This window comes from Clavelina lepadiformis, chromosome 4 (genome assembly GCF_947623445.1).
Source record: "Clavelina lepadiformis chromosome 4, kaClaLepa1.1, whole genome shotgun sequence".
Taxonomy (NCBI): domain Eukaryota; kingdom Metazoa; phylum Chordata; class Ascidiacea; order Aplousobranchia; family Clavelinidae; genus Clavelina; species Clavelina lepadiformis.
The window spans coordinates 24,148,002-24,167,570 of NC_135243.1; the positions used below are offsets into that span (position 1 = coordinate 24,148,002).

Genomic DNA, 19,569 nt, shown 5'->3' on the forward strand with positions numbered 1-19,569 from the left:
GCCTCATCTGTGCGTGTGTGCGGAAGAGGAAGCACGCGGCGACTGGTTTCAAGCCAAGTTATCAGCAGTCGAGCAGATTTGAGCAACCCGAGCTCGAATCGAACAACAAGGTTTTGGCAGATTCTCTTTGCACAAATCTTTCGCTTAATACGATAAACATCAATTTCTAAATAAAGTTTATTTATCGATTTAACTTTCTCGTGCGAAGTCTAATATGAGTTGAATATGATTCAACAGCGTTGTTACTAACCTACGTTGAACGCCACATCGTTTTATAACTTTGCTCATATTAATTTGTTGAAGTTTCATAACTTTACAGTGAATCAAAGAACATATTGTACTGTATGGTGCAGCAGCAAAATACATTTCGTTTTGAAACAAAGAAACTCCCTGGTTGTGTGACCTTATACGTGAAAGCTGATTAAAGGAAGTAGTATATGATACCAGGTTAATACCACCAGGTTGATACAATGACTGTTGTGACCATGACTATGAAATGATGACGTATATGCTCGTGTGATGAAGCTTTTAACTATAGGTTAGGAATAATCAAAATACTGTCATTGTTTAATCAACGATTATTATGTCACAATAAAAAATAATTAATCTACAGACTCATGTTTAAAAAAGATTAAAAACTATTGACAGAAGATTTCTTAGCAAAAGATACATGACTGATAGTTTTACGTCATTAAACAAACGTCATTATTTACATAACAGATACATTACAATACAACAGCAGTGCGCATGTGACATAGTTTTAGAAACTCAGGAACGAATAAAACGTTCCTGTGGTTTCTTTCCTTGCTACGTGGTAGGAAGTAGCCAGAACTTGAGTAACACAAAATAACGTCATTAAAAATCAAACAGCTCAAATACACACGTAATAATGACGTAATAACGCTCATAATGGAACTCATGATAACGCTGAATATGTTTGTACAACAATCAAAGACTCACACATATATTTCATGTTAATAATGACGTAATATTGACGTAATGTGGTGGTTACATTCAAATCAAGAAAAATTATTTTTCAAATTTATCCACACATTCTAATAAAGACATCGCTGATTCTTCATCGTTCTTTGATGATAAAAGTTCGGCTGTTGCTCTGAGATCGATACATAAGTCATTACATTGATCAGTTGGTGGTGATATGTCCGTTGCCATGGTGACTAGTTTATTGCAGATGGCTTTGACGTCACCATCCAGATTGAGAAGAATCATCAATCGTAAGCTTGATAACATGTTCCAGAAGCGGGAAAGTCCCGTCAAGTGCTTTCGTTTTTGAAGGAAGTTGTAAACGTCACTTCCTTTATCCCTCATCATGGTTGGATAGTCTTGGTGCAATTCGCACAAATCTACGAAACAAAAACAATTATAGTCACAATTATACAAAACTAATATTGATAAAAAGTAATTTATCCAAAAGCTTGTATAGCTGGGACAAATGTGTCCAAACGCATATTGACGTGACGATAAATATATTCTGACGTAACATATGAAATAATTAAACAGATAGTTTAGTTGAATTAAAAATACAAAAACTTGTAACAATTAACCACATATAGACATGGTGCCTGTCATTTTCCATAATAAATAACTGATCACGTGCAATAAGAACAAAGTTTACTCGCGAGATAAAGATCGCTACAGTCAGAAATCATTCAGGTTATTGACACAAGTAAAGATTATCTCGTTGTTAACTGCAAATTAGTGGCAATTTCTCCAGATGCTTCCCATCTCAGCCTGGTACGTCATAACATGTGTTGTGCGAGGGCATTCAGTTAAGTAACAAAGGTGACGTCATAATACACAGAAATCTTTACTATAAAGAAGAATAGACAGAAATAACTTGTGGACCCAAAAAACTTTATATTCGCCATCTTCATCGCTTGCTTCAAAAATAGATTTTAAAATATCTTCATCAGCATCGTCTGCACACACGATGTTTAATTCGCTTTCGGTGTCAGCGCAATCATCAATGCAGTCGTTGTCTTCGTAGATTAGGTGGTTTTCGATGCCATCTAGAGCATTTGTTACGCAACAATTTTTTAAATGATGATGCCATCATATCTTCAGGTATACTTTGCCATGCATCCTTAATCCACTGATAAATTTCTGTGATTGTAGGCCGACAAATTGGGCCATTCTTTGTAATTCTTTTTTGGCCTTCCGCTATCCACCGATTCCACTGTTCACGCAATTTCGACTTAAAGATTCGTTTAAACTAACGTCCAGTGGTTGTAACATATTTGTCATGTCCCCGGGAATAATTGCAAAGTCGGTTTTCATTTTCTTTAACTGACCTTTGACCTCGCTTTATCGGTGGCATCGGAAGCAAAACAAGCAACGATCGTTGCTTACGTAGCCCTCCTGGTCGTCTGCTCAAACAGTTTCAATCCAATCACGTGTTAGACTGGGATCGAACCAGCTTTTTCGTTCACTCGTACATCAATGCCAGTTGGTAGCTTCTCTTTCGGTTTTCCGCTTGAAAACAACACAAGGTGGCAGTTTTGCGCCATCACCAGATAACAGAAGCATCACAGTAAAATGATTTTTATCATTGCTTGTCGTTCTTATGTGGACAGATTTCCCACCCTTGAAATCGAGTGTTCGTTGATGCGGAATATCGAAGGTCACCGGGGTCTGGTCAGCGTTTCCAATTTGAGAGAAATCGTATTTCTTCTCGGCACGTCGTATGATTATGAACCGCTGGAATTGTCCTAGCTTATGTTCGAAATCGGACGGTAGTTTCTGGGCTATGTTGGTGCGACGACGAAGTGAGAGTTCATGACGTTTTAGAAAACCCTGACTCCATCCAACACTTGCTTTAAAGTTACTGACTGCACCACAAGTAATTTATTACTTGCCGTGTTTATTCAAGACGCAAAAATAACGTAACAGAAAAAGGCGAGACTCAAAAAGTCTAGACCGTGAGGGAACGCAAAAAAGTGGATGCGGGCACATCAAACAAAACTTTTTCTCCACTATTGTTCGCAAAACAATCAACAAAACAAGGCATTCAATTAAGTAGAGCACGATTAAACAAACGTGACGTCATAATATACACAAATATGTACAATAGAGAAAAAATTGCCACTTTCAAGCGATTGCAACAGTCTAACACAGCGGTTCCTAAAGTATGGGTCGCTAACACAAATAAACAACATGTTGGTTCCCAAACAAGGGTCGCGAAGAGTCAAAAAATGGGTCGCATCAAGGCGATACAAACCTATGTTTGTAATAAAACACATTGCTCCATGGTGAGAGGATCAAATTACCACTGCTTGTCTGTGTCTGTCTGTATTGTAGGCCCATAGCTAGTTGAGAAAAGAGTAGATTGTTGACATTGCAAACGTACTTAGCAACTGCTATGTCATTGTTGTTATGTCGTTGTTTGAAGCTTGGGCCGCGAGATGTTCACCAAACTCGGACTTGGGTCGCGCTCAAAAAAGTTTGGGAACCGCTGGTCTAACAGGTCGCATGTTTGATTTGCTTATTATGACGTCATTAAGACGAGACAATCGTAACACTAAGATTTTATCTATTACGTAATATGTCGAAGATAAAAAAACGGATATGTCGCGCTGTGCAGATGCTTTGCAACGTAAATTAACAAAACCTAAGCATTTATATTGGAATTGCGTCATAGTGATGTCATTTCCTGAAACGTTTAATGGAATGAATGACATCAATTACGTAAATATCTATGACGTATTCAATGACAACATCATCCAAGGTTAAAGAAAGACAACAAATATTTTTATTTCTTACTATTAATTGTGTCGTGACAACTTTCCATCTTCCATTGCTCGCTCTCATCTTCCACTTCCTGATGTGCGTGAATTGATTTGATGTAGAACGCCTCAGCTTCCTCAGGTTGGTTGTTGTTGTCGTAATAAACACCTAAATAATTATAACGCAATGATTACGATGAAACATTTTAAAAGTAAAAAACATGATTGTTCAATCATAATTGAGTATGACATCATAATCATCAATTCATAAACCAACATTGAATTAATTATTATTTTAAAACATAAATTGCTATTTGGTCACGACGTTGTAAATTAACATACGAACCTATATTATTGCAGCATAATGAGTACAACCACATCTTCCTACATCCATCGCCGAATGTGGATTCAAATGTGGCGATGGCCAGTTGGAGAACTTCGATTGCGCGCGAGTATTCACCGAGATATCCATGGCACTCTGCGATGATCGACCAACATTGAGCTTTCGATGTTGCCGCCAACTTTTCATCATCGACTTTCACTGATTGGATGGATTGAACGAAGCCAGTCATGCGTGAAATCACATGACGACATGTGGTTCGTTGCAGATTTTTGTAGTATCGCAATACAAACTCCAAACATTCAACTGCGCATCTCTCCATCAGTTTCACTTTCTCAGTAGGATCATCAATCTGTTTGTGAAGATCACCTGCGCACAATACAAGTTTGAGTAATCTTACTTGAGGTTGTTCAGTGCTTAAGAATGTTTAACGTTTGAGTAAGATCACCTGCAAGCAACAGAAGTGTCAATATTGTCGGTGAATATTTCTCACGACTCAGAGTCGACATGAGATTGATGATGCCATTTCCAACATTTATTGCGTCATCACCGGTTAGGAAAGTGGTCTTCATTGCAGATTTTAAATCAATAATTGTAGATATTAGATATTTACAAACCGTCAGTGCTTCTTCTATTTGTTGATTTGAAATCAGATCATTTATGAATAAAATTTTTTCAATCATAATTTCCAACCCTGCATCGAAAAGATTCAAAAGTTAAATTTAAAATAATTAGTTTTCAACCCTGCTTTAATATCGATGCATTGAAGATAATTTTCTCTGTATTATACAGCGATGAGAAATTTGTTTGTCACATATCTGTGGCAGAATTATCTTTCAACAGAGCGGGTCAACATTATTGTTCGTGACGTAATAAATAGGTGTTATTGATCAATCGTTTCAAGTAATGGAATGAAAACAAAGGCAAGCATACGCAATATTTGACAAAGATCTTGTACAAAGTATAAATAAATGACCCACTCAAATCGGATGACGTCAACATTGCAATTTATATTTGGTTTCAATTTTAACTGTGAATATGGATGTTTCGGTTTTAAAAAATAAACAATTCATTTTAGTACTGTAGAATTTTTGGTCAACCTAGAAAAAATTCTTATAAAGACGTATTATATACTGTTGGAAAGATAATTTTATCAGCTTTTCAATGATGGGTTTTGTCATTTCTTTTACTTTGGGGAAAAAAAGTTATGACCAAAAACGTGCCAGGGGGTAAAACACTATTTTGCCTACCATTATAATACAATTATAAGCTAAAATACGATACCTTCGTAACAGAATACAACACCATAAATTGGAATATTACTATCAGCAAAGCAAACTAACAATAGGACAGCAAAAAAATAAAACATAACTTTATTAAGAGGTATTTATCACACGTTTAAGGGGGTAAAAGTTGACCGAGACGGAAATAATACGAGAGATTTCACCGAAATAAAAGGTTTTTCTTTTATAAGCAAGGTCATGTAAGCAACACATAAAAGGTATCTAAGACGTACTGAAGATATATTTTGTTAAAATGCTATTTCATAGGGTATTTTGTTACAAAAATACACCAAAAATCTGTACACCTCCAGTCCTAGAGTGCCAAAAAAGCCCGGTCTTGCTAGGGTTAAACGGTTTAACTTAAACCAACTGTGAAGATGTAAAAACTATATTTGCAGTTTTAAGTTCTAATAAAATATAAACACATTTCAATCAAAATCATGCAAACGCATCCATAAAATGTCTCTCTTCTTCTCCCAATTCGTCATCAAACACAACTGTAGTATTTGTGCATGTCATTCCGCAACATTTCTTGCATGACGATGTGCATGTTAAGCCCGCTTTCCGACAAGAGCAGCGTCTGTTACATGATCCCTTGCAGCTACATCGAATGATTTTCAAGACATCTTCTGGTGTAGCAGCTACATCCGTCATCACTGGAGAAAACATGTCATCTTTCTTTTGCCAAACCCATGACAATGGTTTCAAATCTGAGTTGCTTAAAGTTCTCCAAACTTTCAGCTGGTGATATACTCTGAGGCCGTGGTGATATGCAGCTCGTGGTGATGGTGGAAGGAGGATCAACGTGAGAACGATTAGACATGACTATTTCCTCATACTTCTGTTTCCTGATTTGCGATAAAGTATACGTAGACGAGTTTAAAAATTCGAAAAACCGTATCGAAGCCCTGCCAACTTGATCTGGAGACACGTCGTCTTCGTAGAAAACATCGGCAACATTTCGCAAACTGCTTGATTTCAACTTCTCAAATACAGATATCTTGCCGAATTTATGAACTGCTGAAGTTGTATCGCAGCCTGTAAATGCATGAGCGAATAACAAGTACTCCAAAACAATAACATCTACCTTCGCAATAATATCTCTAACTCTGTAGCACTGTCTTTGCTGGCAGTTTTTCCCTCTTGTAATGTTTGTCAAGAAGATATCAGGATAGTCGCGGTGCATAGCATGATGCACTAGCAAGCAAAGGACATCAGTATCGTCGGAGTACACAGTTACAGGTGTCCCACCTACCGAATCAAAAGCGGTTCCACGACATATGGCCGCGGGAAAGTGGCCGCGAACAAACTCACCGGGGTCAACTGAACGTGACGTAAATTGACCGCAGACAAACTGACTGTGACATAAACTGGCCGGCGATCAAATTAACCGTCGATAAATTGGCCGGCGATCAAATTAACCGACGACAAATTGGCCGTCAAAAGGTCAAAATTCTAATTCACTATCTAGTCACTATCCAGTATGTGTATTGCAGTCAAGGTTGCCACTCGTAGAGTTTTTTGGCCCCTTGTACGGTGACCCATATTCATAGATTTCTTATTGTTACATACATTTTCCCAGTCTAGACGAGTTGTTTGATGAGATTATGAAACAATGCGTTGTAGCCTATCTCATGTTGTAACAATGGACTTATTGCAATAACCATCGTTGAAGATTTTGCAAACCGTGACATATTAGATTTTCTCAGAGGCATCGCCCACAACCTACAATTTGCGCAATAAACTTCCTTGTTTGTCAAATAACAGCTTGTGTAAATTTTAGTGCCCATATTATGTAGTGTCATATGTGTTTTGCAGTGAACGTCTTTTAATGTTGTTACTCGTATTTCTCGTATTTCCGGAAATATTTCTGTTTATTTCAATAAACGTTTCAATGTGTATTGAAATAAAAAACAATTTTGTTAAAAACAAAGGAAATAGTTACAAACAAATATTTACTTTACATATCATATACTACCGAGTTTAAAATTTTGACCTTTTGACGGCCAATTTGTCGCCGGTTAATTTGATCGCCGGCCAATTTATCGACGGTTAATTTGATCGCCGGCCAGTTTATGTCACAGTCAGTTTGTCTGCGGTCAATTTACGTCACGTTCAGTTGACCCCGGTGAGTTTGTTCGCGGCCACTTTCCCGCGGCCATATGTCGTGCTCCCATCAAAAGCAACTTGAACGATTGTTGTATCTGCATCACTAGGGCACAAATGAACTTTGAAACCATTCAACTCCAGTTGTTTGGATAAAGCCACCACAAATCTTTGTTTGTTTGTATAGTTTGAGAAAAAGATGTTCCTTTCAGTTGGGCAAGGGCTTTGATTATTTAATTCAACAGTTTGAGTCGTTGTACCAGAGCGTTTTTGATGGGTCGAATCTTTGGTTGACACCCTGTAGCCATCAAAAACAATAACATTGGCGCGCAAATGCTGAAGAAAACTGATGTACTTTTTGAAGATCTCATGGAACTTCTCATTCTTCTTCCAGTCACAACATCACAACAAGGCACCGCCATCAATAATTTTTGTGGAGTCCGGTTCTTTAGTCATTTCAACTTTGTCCAAGATGTGTGACTTTAGTTTTGATTTTTGCGCAGTTCGTAGAACTCCATCTTTGAACAGTGACATTGGGTACGGTGATAACTCGTAGAAGAAGTAGTCTGCAATTTCGTTTTCTGGCTTTCTCTCTATGACAACAACCAATCTCAAAAAGAGTATTAATGGATCAATGGTGATAGTATCATGGTCAATTTTCACACGGGGAATAAAGGCTCTGTATAGCACGTATTTGCTTCTTCCTCTTGAAGGAATAGCTGGCAAAGGTTTTACCATCAAGTTCAGCTTGGATAGACGCCCCTATCTCCTCAGCTCGGTCACAGGTCACACTGTTGTTGTCATCAACCAACCCTGAGTCTAGAGCCATAAGCTGAACTCCAACTTTAAATGGATTGTGTGAACGAAACCAGGTTTGTACTTTTTCAAAATCATCATTATCACGTTTGATTCTTCCAGCAAATGCCTCTTTGTGTTTATCATCAGAATTTGAAAATGACGTGACTGTACTGAGTGCATCTGTCACTTGGTACAGTCCATCTGTCACTCTCTCCATGGTTTTAGTCCACACCCTTAATACATTATCGGTGATGCCTTTTGCTGATGACTCCGCCTTTTCCTTTTAGAGATTTCATGAGAATCTGTTCAATAGACAAATCAGTCCAGATTCCTGCCCATTGTTTGTTAGAACGCCTGACGGTGTGATTACCGTACATAAATTGCTGGTAGATATCTGGGTGACTTGTTTCCAATTCTGCAACTGTTTGAAGATACAGGCGACATTTTTTTGCATAATTGTTGTGGCCTGTGGCTGCAAATAGGTTCAGCATGCTTTTTGACGCAGAAATGTGTAGTAACCAGTCGCTTGTTCTCTCTGCTCGAATAAAATCCTGCACAACTGAAACGTAATTAACATAGCTCAACCACAGAGCTGATGTACGTGATTCCCGTGTGAGCTGCTCCTTTTTTTCCGTGAAGAATGCCATCATCTTATGCCCAATGTTGTCATTATTATGATCAGAAGGACTGTCTGAGTCATACAATTTCTCCAAGGCACTCTGCTCTCCGGGCGCCAAATCGCTCCAAAATTCTTCCAACATAAGGGACAGAATAGCTGCTGCGCATAACAGATGACCTCGAACAGCGCGGGAAAATGCCTTCCCAGTAAACATGTGCCCTACAGTTACAGGAACGTATACTGTTTCAAGAGCACTTCTCAAACCACTGCCTTCCATAAGGGAACCAATTGATCCCAGAAAACTCATAAGCTGGTGAAAGCCGCCCAATCGAACAAATACGCTCATGTTCTTTGACGATACAATGTCGTATGCTTTTACACAATCCCCCCCCCCCCCCCCGTCTTGCTCACTCTTACTCCCTGAAACAGATATATAATTCTATTTTTATTTTCATTTATACCTTTTGCATCTACCGTAAAACCTCTATTTCACCGCCATGGCGCTCTATTTTTCAACTCTTGTTTAAAAGTGGCGTTCTATTAGAGGTGACGTTCAATTAGAGGTTGGCGCTCTATTTTTCGACTAGCTGGTCAGAATTAACAGTAGAGACCTGCTAATACAATTCCGCCGCTAAAAGTGGTGTTCTATTAGAGGTGGCGTTCAATTAGAGGGAGGCGCTCTATTTTTCTACCCTTCTTTAAAAGTGGCGTTCTATTAGAGGTGGCGTTCAAATAAAGGTGGCGCTCAAATAGAGGTTTTACGGTATATCCTGCTTTTCTGTTGATAACTCATTAGTTTCTAACCTTTGTTCATATTTTTATGTTAAATTTTTTCCCTAATTTCAATTTTTACCCTTTGGCACGTTTTTGGTCATAACGTTTTTTCCCCAAGGTAAAAAAAATGACAAAACCTATCATTAAAAAGCTGATAAAATTATCTTTCCAACAGTATATAATACGTCTTTATAAGAATTTTTTCTAGGTTGACCCATTTTTAGACCAAATTCTACAGGACTATTTGTTAAAACTTTTGTGCGGTTTTACACTGCGCTGTGCTACCGTATAATTTGGACTGTAATGCCAACCATTGTTTGGAGCCAACTACGATATGCAGTTCTTACCGCAAGATGGCGCACAATACTACGATTGAGCGTAAAATATTTATTACGTTTTAGTTCAGCGATGATTTAACACGCCTTAGCAATTCAGCAATTAAACAGGAAGCCAGATCTATTGTAAACATTTGCAAGGAATAAGCAACTTATCAGAATTGTGTGTTTTTGCCTTTCAAGCTGTTAAACAAATAATGATTTTAACCCACACACATTCACTTGTCGACGAGTTTAACCTTTCCATGCTGTGAATGTGAAACTTCTTTGAAGATCTTAGACCACATTTAAATAAGCGAAGTCGAAAACAGGTTGCTTATGAATAAAGAAGATAGATATTACAGGTCGTATGATAAAAGATATTACAACTAGCACGCGCAGTGGTAGTAGTTTAATAGCGTTCTCTGTTTGTAGCTAAGTCGTACCCAAGTCACCAAACTCGAGTCAAGTTGAATCATTTCGAACAAAAGACTCGAGTGAAGTCGAGTCTTTGCAAAAAGTGAATTGAGTCAGACCACGAATGTGACCAAGTAAACAGGAATGAGATTTGAAATTTACAAATCGTCAATTTGGTTTGAAATAACCATTGCAACAAACATATTTTAATACTTAAGCCTATGGTATGTATAAATTATATAATTGATAATAAATCAAATACCAATGTGACTAGTCTTCAGTGAAATAATTCGATCAGGAGATGTCCCTTGTTTTATACCTGGGGATTCCCGGGTTGTGAGAGTAGAGGAACCAGCATTTACTTCATCCTGGATGGATGTGGCAGAGGTTGAGGAAGATTGCTCTGTTGGTTAAACAAGTTAAAGTCAGGGATGAAATCTATGTCAACATGCATATGTTGGATGTAACTGAACAAATGTAAAGAAATAGATAAAATTGTAGAAAAGATTCTGTGCGTTATATGACGTTAAGCGCATCATGCTCATGGAAGAGCACAAGGAAACATTTATTCATTATCTGCAACTACCCAGATATGTTTCTTCCTTTGACAGCTTTCCCCTTTTACCTGAAGATGTTTTTTTTACATCAATTGAAACCCCACCAGCTCCATCTGTTGGTTCCTTTTTTGTCAGTTCCGTGTCAGGAGCAGCTGGAAATGAATTTCAGAATAAGCTGTCATAAGACTAAGACATAGAAATAGTACAAAGATAAAAAGATGGTAAACAATTATGACAAACACTAAAAATATGGAGATACTTGCAAAGTCTCGTGTTTACAAAGATACAACATAGACACGTGTTAAAAGTTAAACCTGGACGTGTATTGGGTTTGTTCGATACAAACGTGCGCTTTGGCAATCCAGGCATCGTTTTAAATTGACCCGATGATGCTTCAAATAATTTGATGCGGTCTTTGACTGACGTTCTTCCAGTCGACGTTGTTTGCTCTAGAAATAACATGGATGAGAAAAATCATATCAACTAAAAATTGAACTGTGTAGGAGCAGTATACGATGCAAATTTGTGTGTACAAGAGCAGAAGAGAAAACTTGTATTGACAGTGGCAACGCATTTTGGAAAATTAGAAATGTTTGTGTTAATACAAAAAGACGAATGTGAGGAAAAATAATTTCTAGTAATCGAGGATGTATCAAACATAATATATTTAATTTGTTGTTAGCCTGATATTTAATATTGATTTAAGATAAAACCAAAAGACGTAAATCAAACATAAATAAAACGGTTGCTAGTTCTTTGACTTTAGAATTTATTTTTCACAACCAACAGTTTGCTTCTAACTCCAATATCTAATCATTGATCATTTATTGAAATTTATTCCAAACATGGATTGTTGTAAACTATACTGGCAATATAACAGCATTGTTGCTTGTTGTTGCATTTTCCGCTTACCTTGAAATGTTTCATCATCACCATCTGCTGGTTCATTATTCTGCTTGAAGTCTTTTACTGTCTCAGCAGCTGGAATAGATTTTAAATGCCCAGACATTTCTTGTTTCATATCTGGGGATTCCCGGGTTGTGAGAGTAGTGGAACCTGCATTTACTTCATCTTGGATGGATGTGGCAGAGGTTGAGGAAGATTTATCTGTTGGGTAAATAAGTTAATATGAGGGATGAAAATCTGTGTCAACATGCATATGTCAAATGTAACTGAACAAGTAACAGTAACTGTCAAGAAGAGCACAAGCAAACATAATCTTTATTTATCCAATATTTGTAACTACTCAGATATTTGTCTCTCTTTAACAACTTTCTGCCTTTTGTAAGAGTAGAGGAACCTGCAACAAGGGAAAGCACAGAATAAAAATCTTTATCATTACACTTATGTTGGACAAAGTTCAATGAATAAACCTTTAAAGTTGAGAGGAATAGTTTGTTTCAAAACGTTAAACAACTGACCAACATATCATTAATGATGTTAAATAGGCAAAATCAACATGAAATTGGTGGATAATAATTGGTATTGGTTGTTCAGGGTATAGGTTAGTATAGCATATGAAGTATAGTAGTGTACTGTAGTATATGTATATCGCATATGTAGTATAGTAGTGTACTGTAGTATATGTATATAGTATAGGTTGATAGGTACAAATCATATAATTGATAATAAATCATATACCAGTTTCAACATTTGCCACTAAACCAATTTGATCAGAGGATGTCCCTTGTTTTATACATGGGGATTCCCAGGTTGTGATAGTAGAAGAACCTGCATTTATTTCATCCTGGATGGATGTGGAAGAGGTTGAGGAAGATTGCTCTGATGGTTTAGAGAGTTAAACAATGAAAAAAAAATTTGATTCAATAAATACTAAGTTTATAAATTGTTTGTGTTTAAAACTTTACAACATGATAAGATTGCAACATTTGATTAAAAAGCCAAACATTGAAGCAACCAGAACACCTGATATTGGCAAATAAGCAGTAGATGGTTGTGGTCCTACTTCAAACGGAGACGAGAATTCACTCAGCTCTATTTTCACACTGCTTGGTGTTGGTTCAGGTTCCTCGTTCTTTTTAAGATCAGATATGTGGTAGGTGACATCAGATTTGTTCAAAGAATTCAACTTTTCATTAATTTTGCCATAAACTGGAAATTATAAAAACTAAACAAATCAAAACAGAAGCAAACAAAAAGTTAAGCTGTTTATATTTACTTCAACTAATAGTACAGCGGCCAATCACCAGCTAGGCCTGGTGGATAACTCATGATTACAAACCATACTAGTATGGCAAATTAAATACAGTATATGCTGTAAATGCATAATTTAGAAATAATTTATAGTTTGCTAATTATCTTCACATAAATCTGGTCGATGTTTCGACTCAATGTATTGATGCATGCTATAGGCTACATACCTTCTTGTATATCTGGTCGATTCTTCGCCTCAAAATCCCAGCATCGAACCATGATGGCTTTTAAGAACTTAAATATATCAAGATCTTCAGGTTTGTCTTTCAATGATGATTCAACGTCATCAAGATATTTTTGTTTTGGTTTTTGGCCACGATGGATTATTACTTCCATAATTATACCAGGGTTGACAGGTTCATCAGAAGAAAATGCAGGATGCCTGGTGAGGATTGCATAGAGCACCATCCCATAGCTAAAATATAAAATACAACAAATAATGTCGTTTTACTCTTATTTCACTTTTTAACTTATGTTGGAAACATTTACAACAGCAACAAATGTATAAATAATTCTTTCACTGGCTTTTCAAGCTATTTCATTCACAAAAATAAGAAAACTTTTTCCCACCTATACACATCCATACTTGTCTTTTTATCACTTAGTATGTTTCCCAAAAGCTCTGGTGCAGTGTAGAACGGAGTATGCTGAGTAGTTGAAGTTATCGTAAAAGATCCTCCTGTAACTCCTGTTGCCGTGGCAATAGCAACAGAGCCAAAATCTGCAATCTTCACCATCAGGTCTGGTGTGAGCAAAATGTTTTCTGGTTTCAGGTCGCAATGTAAGTAGGATCTCTTCTTATCATGGTGATGCAAGTAACGTAAGCCGTCACTTATTTGATGGGCAAATCGGAGCTGTAGGAGCAATGGAATGTCCGCTATATCTCCGGGGAGCCAGAGAAAAAAGTCCAAGTTGCCAGCTTCAGCATGTTCCATGATGATTCCAATACAATTGCTCCATTCTGTGATGCCATGAACAGCAACAATGTGTTGATGTTTGAGTCGATAAAGAACTTTCATTTCTCTCTCAACACTGAAAATACAAGCGATAAAGCTGGAAAATAAGACAAGTAAGTTGATTTTTACTGCATTTTATCTGGTGTTGACGTCACAATAGACACTGTTTTATGAATTTACCATAACATCGACTTGAGTAAAATCAAGTTATTTGAATAGTCGAGCCGAGGAAAGTCATTGACTGGGTCATTACAAACTTGTTATCAATCTATTGTAACAAAATGAGGGATTAGCAAGTATCACTGCTCCACAAAATCTGCCGTCACAAGCATAGATGCGTGGCTATACCATGATAAGGCTGGATGATGGTATGTGGTGTCTAATATCTGGCATATCGTAAAACAAACAGACACAGGAGATACTATGTATTATAATTAATTATGCTTTTAGAAACAAGAATTTTTGCTCAGAACAACAGATGACAACCTAATCGTCACTTAGTTGATAGTAGAATAGCAGTAGAGTTGAAAACGAATTTCACACCAGTTGTAAAAGTAGAGTTGTAGTTATGTTATTCAACTATCGGGGACAAGATATTGGGGCTTAAGCAGAGCAGCCACTGTGTCATATTTTCATCCAAAATTCCCTGGTCATGTATTCCTTGGCGGACGTGATAAAGAAAACAGTGGAATATAACGTGCTTTTTGGTTTTCTCCTTGCTACACTCACAACACCTATTCACCTTATTCTTGTACTTTGGAGTGCAGTGGAGTAAACTAGGGATATAGATGCAGTACGAAGTGTATGTAACCCCTAGTAACCACTCAAAGCCCCAGCCTGATCCCACCAGTGGTCTTATCAAGGCGGCAGGGATGAATAAGATTGTTTCGTAGTGAGTCAAGGTGTAAGCAATCTTTTCAACAATCTTTTCAGAAGGCTGCCGACTCCATGTTGACTGAAATTCAGTTTCTGTTTCAATTTCAGTTTCATTCTGATTGTAAGCTGTTGGAGCGGTCATGTCTTGCCAATATAGAGATATAGAGTGGAGTCACGCAGTCAAAGCTTCTTTGCAGGGCCAGCATGGAGTGTAAGCTCTGCAGTAGACCTTCGGCGGAAAAGCATATAGATTCCAGTCTAGGTGCCTATGACGTTGTATATGATACTCCATGCTTTCCACTCGAGTGTGAGAAGTCTGTTGTAGTAATAGGTTCCACCACCATGCAAGGTTCTTAGAATTGAGCCTTTTAATAAAATTAAGGCTGCTTTGTTAGAACTGAAACCTGGAGAAGCACAAAAAAGAGCGGTTGAATGTCTTATACTCGGAATCTCAACACGGCATTTAATTAGAGCAATGAGTGTATGAGATGTTTATTGACGTTAGTAGTAGGGCCACGGGCGCCGAACTTGGGTGGACAGGGTGGATTTTTCTAACAAATGATAGCGATTTTACGTTCAAAAGGTTATACAGTCAAATCCAGTTAATTGCATTCTGGATAATTAATAATAATAATCGCATAATCCGTTTTATCGCATAAAGGGCACAAGTCCCAAACCACAGTCTATCATTTGTAAAGATAATACTTCGGTTTATCGCATAACGGTTTATTGCATAATCCGCTTCATTGAATAAAAATGAAGGTGATTTATTAGATTATTCAAAAGTTTTTAAAAGATAAAATTGAAAACAATGCGCACTGGGAGCGCACTCGCAATGCGTAAACTTTGTGACTTGTACTTCACTTTGTGACGAAACAATCAAACCAACAATGCTCAATTTAAGCATTAACACGTGGCTGTCAATACGTAGACATTAACATTCGCACTGTTTTAGTTTCATTTAAGCGTTGCGTTAAAATGATGCCGTAATATGTGAAGAAGTTTTACGAAACAAACAAGTTGAAAAAGACGACAACAATAAAAAAAGCTCTGCTGACGCAATCGCTGTGACAACACCACAAAATAAAGAAGCTCTACATGTATTTCATACAATTCGCCAACGACTACAGTTTGAAGGGGCGGACATGGTTACATTTGTTCGTTTAAAAACACAAATGCACGAAAGCATGTTTTCATCTTTTGCGTGCTTGAATGAATGGATGATCGCAATACACAATAAACGTTAGTGTTTTGCGTGTTGACGTCTTTACATGTGACCAGCTTCGCACGCCAAGTAAGAAAATAAGTGGAATTTGCACTTTCGCATAAACGCATAATTCGTTTAATCGCATAAAAAGGCTTGGCAAATTGACTAAGTAAATAACCGGATTCCACTGTATATGCTTTTGTTGGAAGTGTTTTCCCATCTCTGGCGTTACGTCTGTACAGACTAGACAGGGGGAATTCCCAAACATCTGAACCCATTAACTTTTCCGCCCTACATTTTGTAAACTTCGGCGCCTATGAGTAGTGCGCTGTAGAAGTCTTGGTAAATTTGATTCAGGTTTTTATCATCAGATGGCAATATGCCTGACCTATACTCGTCGCCATTCAGGCTGAAGTGCTTCCCATTGACCCTTTTTGAAGTTCCATCTCTTCACTGAGGTGCTAGAAACTGATGTCAAATGTTTACAAGCAGTGACAAACCAGGGTCAATGTTGAAACTTCTCATTCCTTCATTTTGCTGAAGAGAAGGACCAGGTTGTGGTTGGCTGCCCAGGAAGCCGGGCATTCTCCATCAGTGTTGGTGCAGTTATATCCCCAGTTAACATGGTAGTGGTAGTGGCCACCAGCGTAAACAGTAAGAAGGGAACAGGGGCAATGAATTAGGTGATATCCCGAATGTGAAAGCTTGCATACATTGATGATAATATAAATTGTCAATATTATGCACACACACTCAATTTTTATCGTCGGAAGAGATTGTAGGCCATAAACATAATTGTGATACAATAATAAACCGGAAATCACTATAATAGAATATCACATAATGAGTTATTTGAAACAAAGCCTTTAATTAAAGCCAAGTTACGTTGGTTGTTACAGTGTAGCAGCCATTAGATAAAATTTTGCGTGCCGCTGGTGGGCATTTAGGAGCCACTGTTCATATTTACATTGAAAAGGAATTATGTATTTTCGGATCAGGTAACATGTGGATATCATAATGACGCTGGTACTTTTCCCACAGATGAGTTCTTGCTGAGAAAAAGAATCAGGCGAAGGAAAGTTTTCAAATTGATGAATGTGAAAAAGCAAACGTAGCAATTGGTTGAAAACTCGATTGAAAACAACGGAACTATAAACTTGCTTGAACGAATTTATGGTCAAATGCATGCGATATTTCATATTAATAACAAAACAATTTATATTCTACAAAAAATGCCACCATTAATAAAAATGACATAGACAACAACCCAAGCCCAGCTACTGTATAACTGCCTGATCGCATGGTGTTCTATGTTACACACAAAAATCCAGTATCTGACTACGTTCAACACCACTGCAAAGACAATACACTTAACTTACTTAAAATACACTTTATTGCACCATTGATTAGATCCTAAATCCACCTTCTTATCTGCGGTGAGCGACGACAATCTACAGTTTATTGCTTCTTTGTAATATTCATGTTTTCCTCATATCAGTTTTTTATCTCATGGCTCCACAACTAACTAAGTTTCATGAAATGCATCTTCGTAAAATAATAATCAACCGTAAAAACTATACAGACGTCAGCACCTTGAATACACAAGTCAGTTGAAGCACCTGAATGTCATTTTCTTTGCACCTTGATGCAAATTTATCTTGACCAGGATGTTATTGTAATGCTCCTATTAATGCGTGATATTAATTTTATCCACAAAGAATTTCTCTTTTCTATTGCCGAAAACATGCATCCGTATCTTTCTCACTTTGCCTAGCAACACCATAGCAACAAAACCTGAGCGCACTAATCTTTACGAACGTTGTTCACTGATTATATACATACGCAACAATGCCTTATTATCACAAACAATGCAGTATACTTCGATTATATGTGTTATAAATAGTAAAAGATGATGGCATGGGCAGTTAATGTGTCTAGCAATCTGATTTCAGGCTAATGTTTAAAATGAACTTCTCACAACATTTAGGCTACTGTTGACAACGGTTAATCGCATAAAATAGCTGTTTGAATAGCAATTTGAATATATGATTAACCGGTTTCGACTGTATAAAAATAATCTAATGTATGATAAGTTAAACTTACTTCATCATGACTTTATCTTTGTCTACAGAAAGTCCTTCAACTTTGAAACATTTAGTAACGACTCTTCCCAGTTCATTGTGGATGCATCTTCTAGCTGTAGCAAAACTTCCTCTGCCCAATAAATCCTCTTTATCCCAACTCGTCTTCAAACTGGATGCTTCGTACGATCGGAAAGATGGCGTCATTCTTGCATTGTATTTCGTTTCGCTCAAAACTTGAGCCATGCGAAAGAACAAAACTTGTCCACAACTTGTGGACACCCGGCACTATAATGGCAAATGACCTTATCTATGAAAACAGGTCGAGCAATTTAATGTTTAGCAAAAAAGCTTCATTGTAGTTTTCACAAAATTAAATCGTTTCACTGTTAATCCCCATACATTCAACATTGAACAAAATAAGACATTTTATTACTTTGAAACACTAATACCTTGTTAAAAATGAAAGAAAATAAATAGATACAAAATAAGATGCAGATTCTAAGCGAATGCATTTAATTTGGAGACTGACTATTTCACTGTAAGTAGGTCACGCAGGCTGTTGTTAAAGACAGGCGGTTAGGTCAGGAGAATGGGTATGCAAAAAGTTGGTTTTACTATTTAAGATTTTTTTAATCAAACTTCCAGTAGGGTGAGAGTTTGGTTTAAGGAAAGTATAAGCTATAATGTAGTAGCCTATTCTCTGTCATTTTCGGTGGAAAATTTGTGAAAAAAACTTCAGCAGCCTGTAAAATAAGTATCTACTTCACCAGTCGCCGACTACCGAAGTAGATAAAGTATTAGGCCTAGTTGCATGAAAAAGTAGTGGTAGGCTATAGCCCCTACTGGAAAGTTTATTAAAAAATTTGGGCCACGCCAACCTAATATACAATTTGTGACATACGGTACAATATAGAGCAGAATAGCAAACTTTTTTCCCACGCCAACTCAACACTACAAACACAGTAAATAGTCTATAGCCATAATTTCATAACGATATTTAAATCAATTGTCAAAACATACCGTAGGAATAACCGTAGATAGGCTTAGGTCATGAATCAGACACTATAGTCTTGACTAGAAAGCCAAGCCCTAATAAGTAGGCTTAGTGTATGCTGTGTAGTGTACACCATACTTATATATTACTTAGTACAAGCAATCTCCAACTCACAGCGCCGTTTCCAGAATGTGCTTGAGAAACAAGACCACACTAGGTCTGCAGGCTACAGCGATGCAACAAAATCTCAAATCTGGCGACCAACTCTGCCCAGCACTCGCAGTCGT

The 19,569-nt window shown here is 37.3% G+C and overlaps 1 protein-coding gene across 2 annotated transcripts; it reads right to left on the reverse strand.

The window, feature by feature from the left end:
- Nucleotides 1-854: 854 nt before the first annotated feature.
- LOC143452425 (uncharacterized) lies at nt 855-19,569 on the reverse strand. 2 transcript variants are annotated; one of them, XM_076953389.1, is made up of 15 exons: nt 19,457-19,569; nt 18,308-18,595; nt 13,736-14,197; nt 13,333-13,580; nt 12,878-13,063; nt 12,593-12,733; nt 12,198-12,251; nt 11,864-12,058; nt 11,266-11,400; nt 10,981-11,103; nt 10,657-10,797; nt 4,532-4,777; nt 4,090-4,452; nt 3,781-3,912; nt 855-1,364 (listed from the first exon to the last, which is right to left on the reverse strand). In XM_076953389.1, the coding sequence occupies exons 2-15, from the start codon at nt 18,529-18,531 to the stop codon at nt 1,030-1,032; spliced, it is 2,985 nt and encodes a 994-aa protein (XP_076809504.1). In that variant the 5' UTR covers nt 18,532-18,595; nt 19,457-19,569; the 3' UTR covers nt 855-1,029. The 2 variants fall into 2 exon arrangements, with proteins under 2 accessions (XP_076809504.1, XP_076809505.1); XM_076953390.1 differs by lacking the exon at nt 19,457-19,569 and having other exon boundaries at nt 11,020-11,103; nt 18,308-18,737.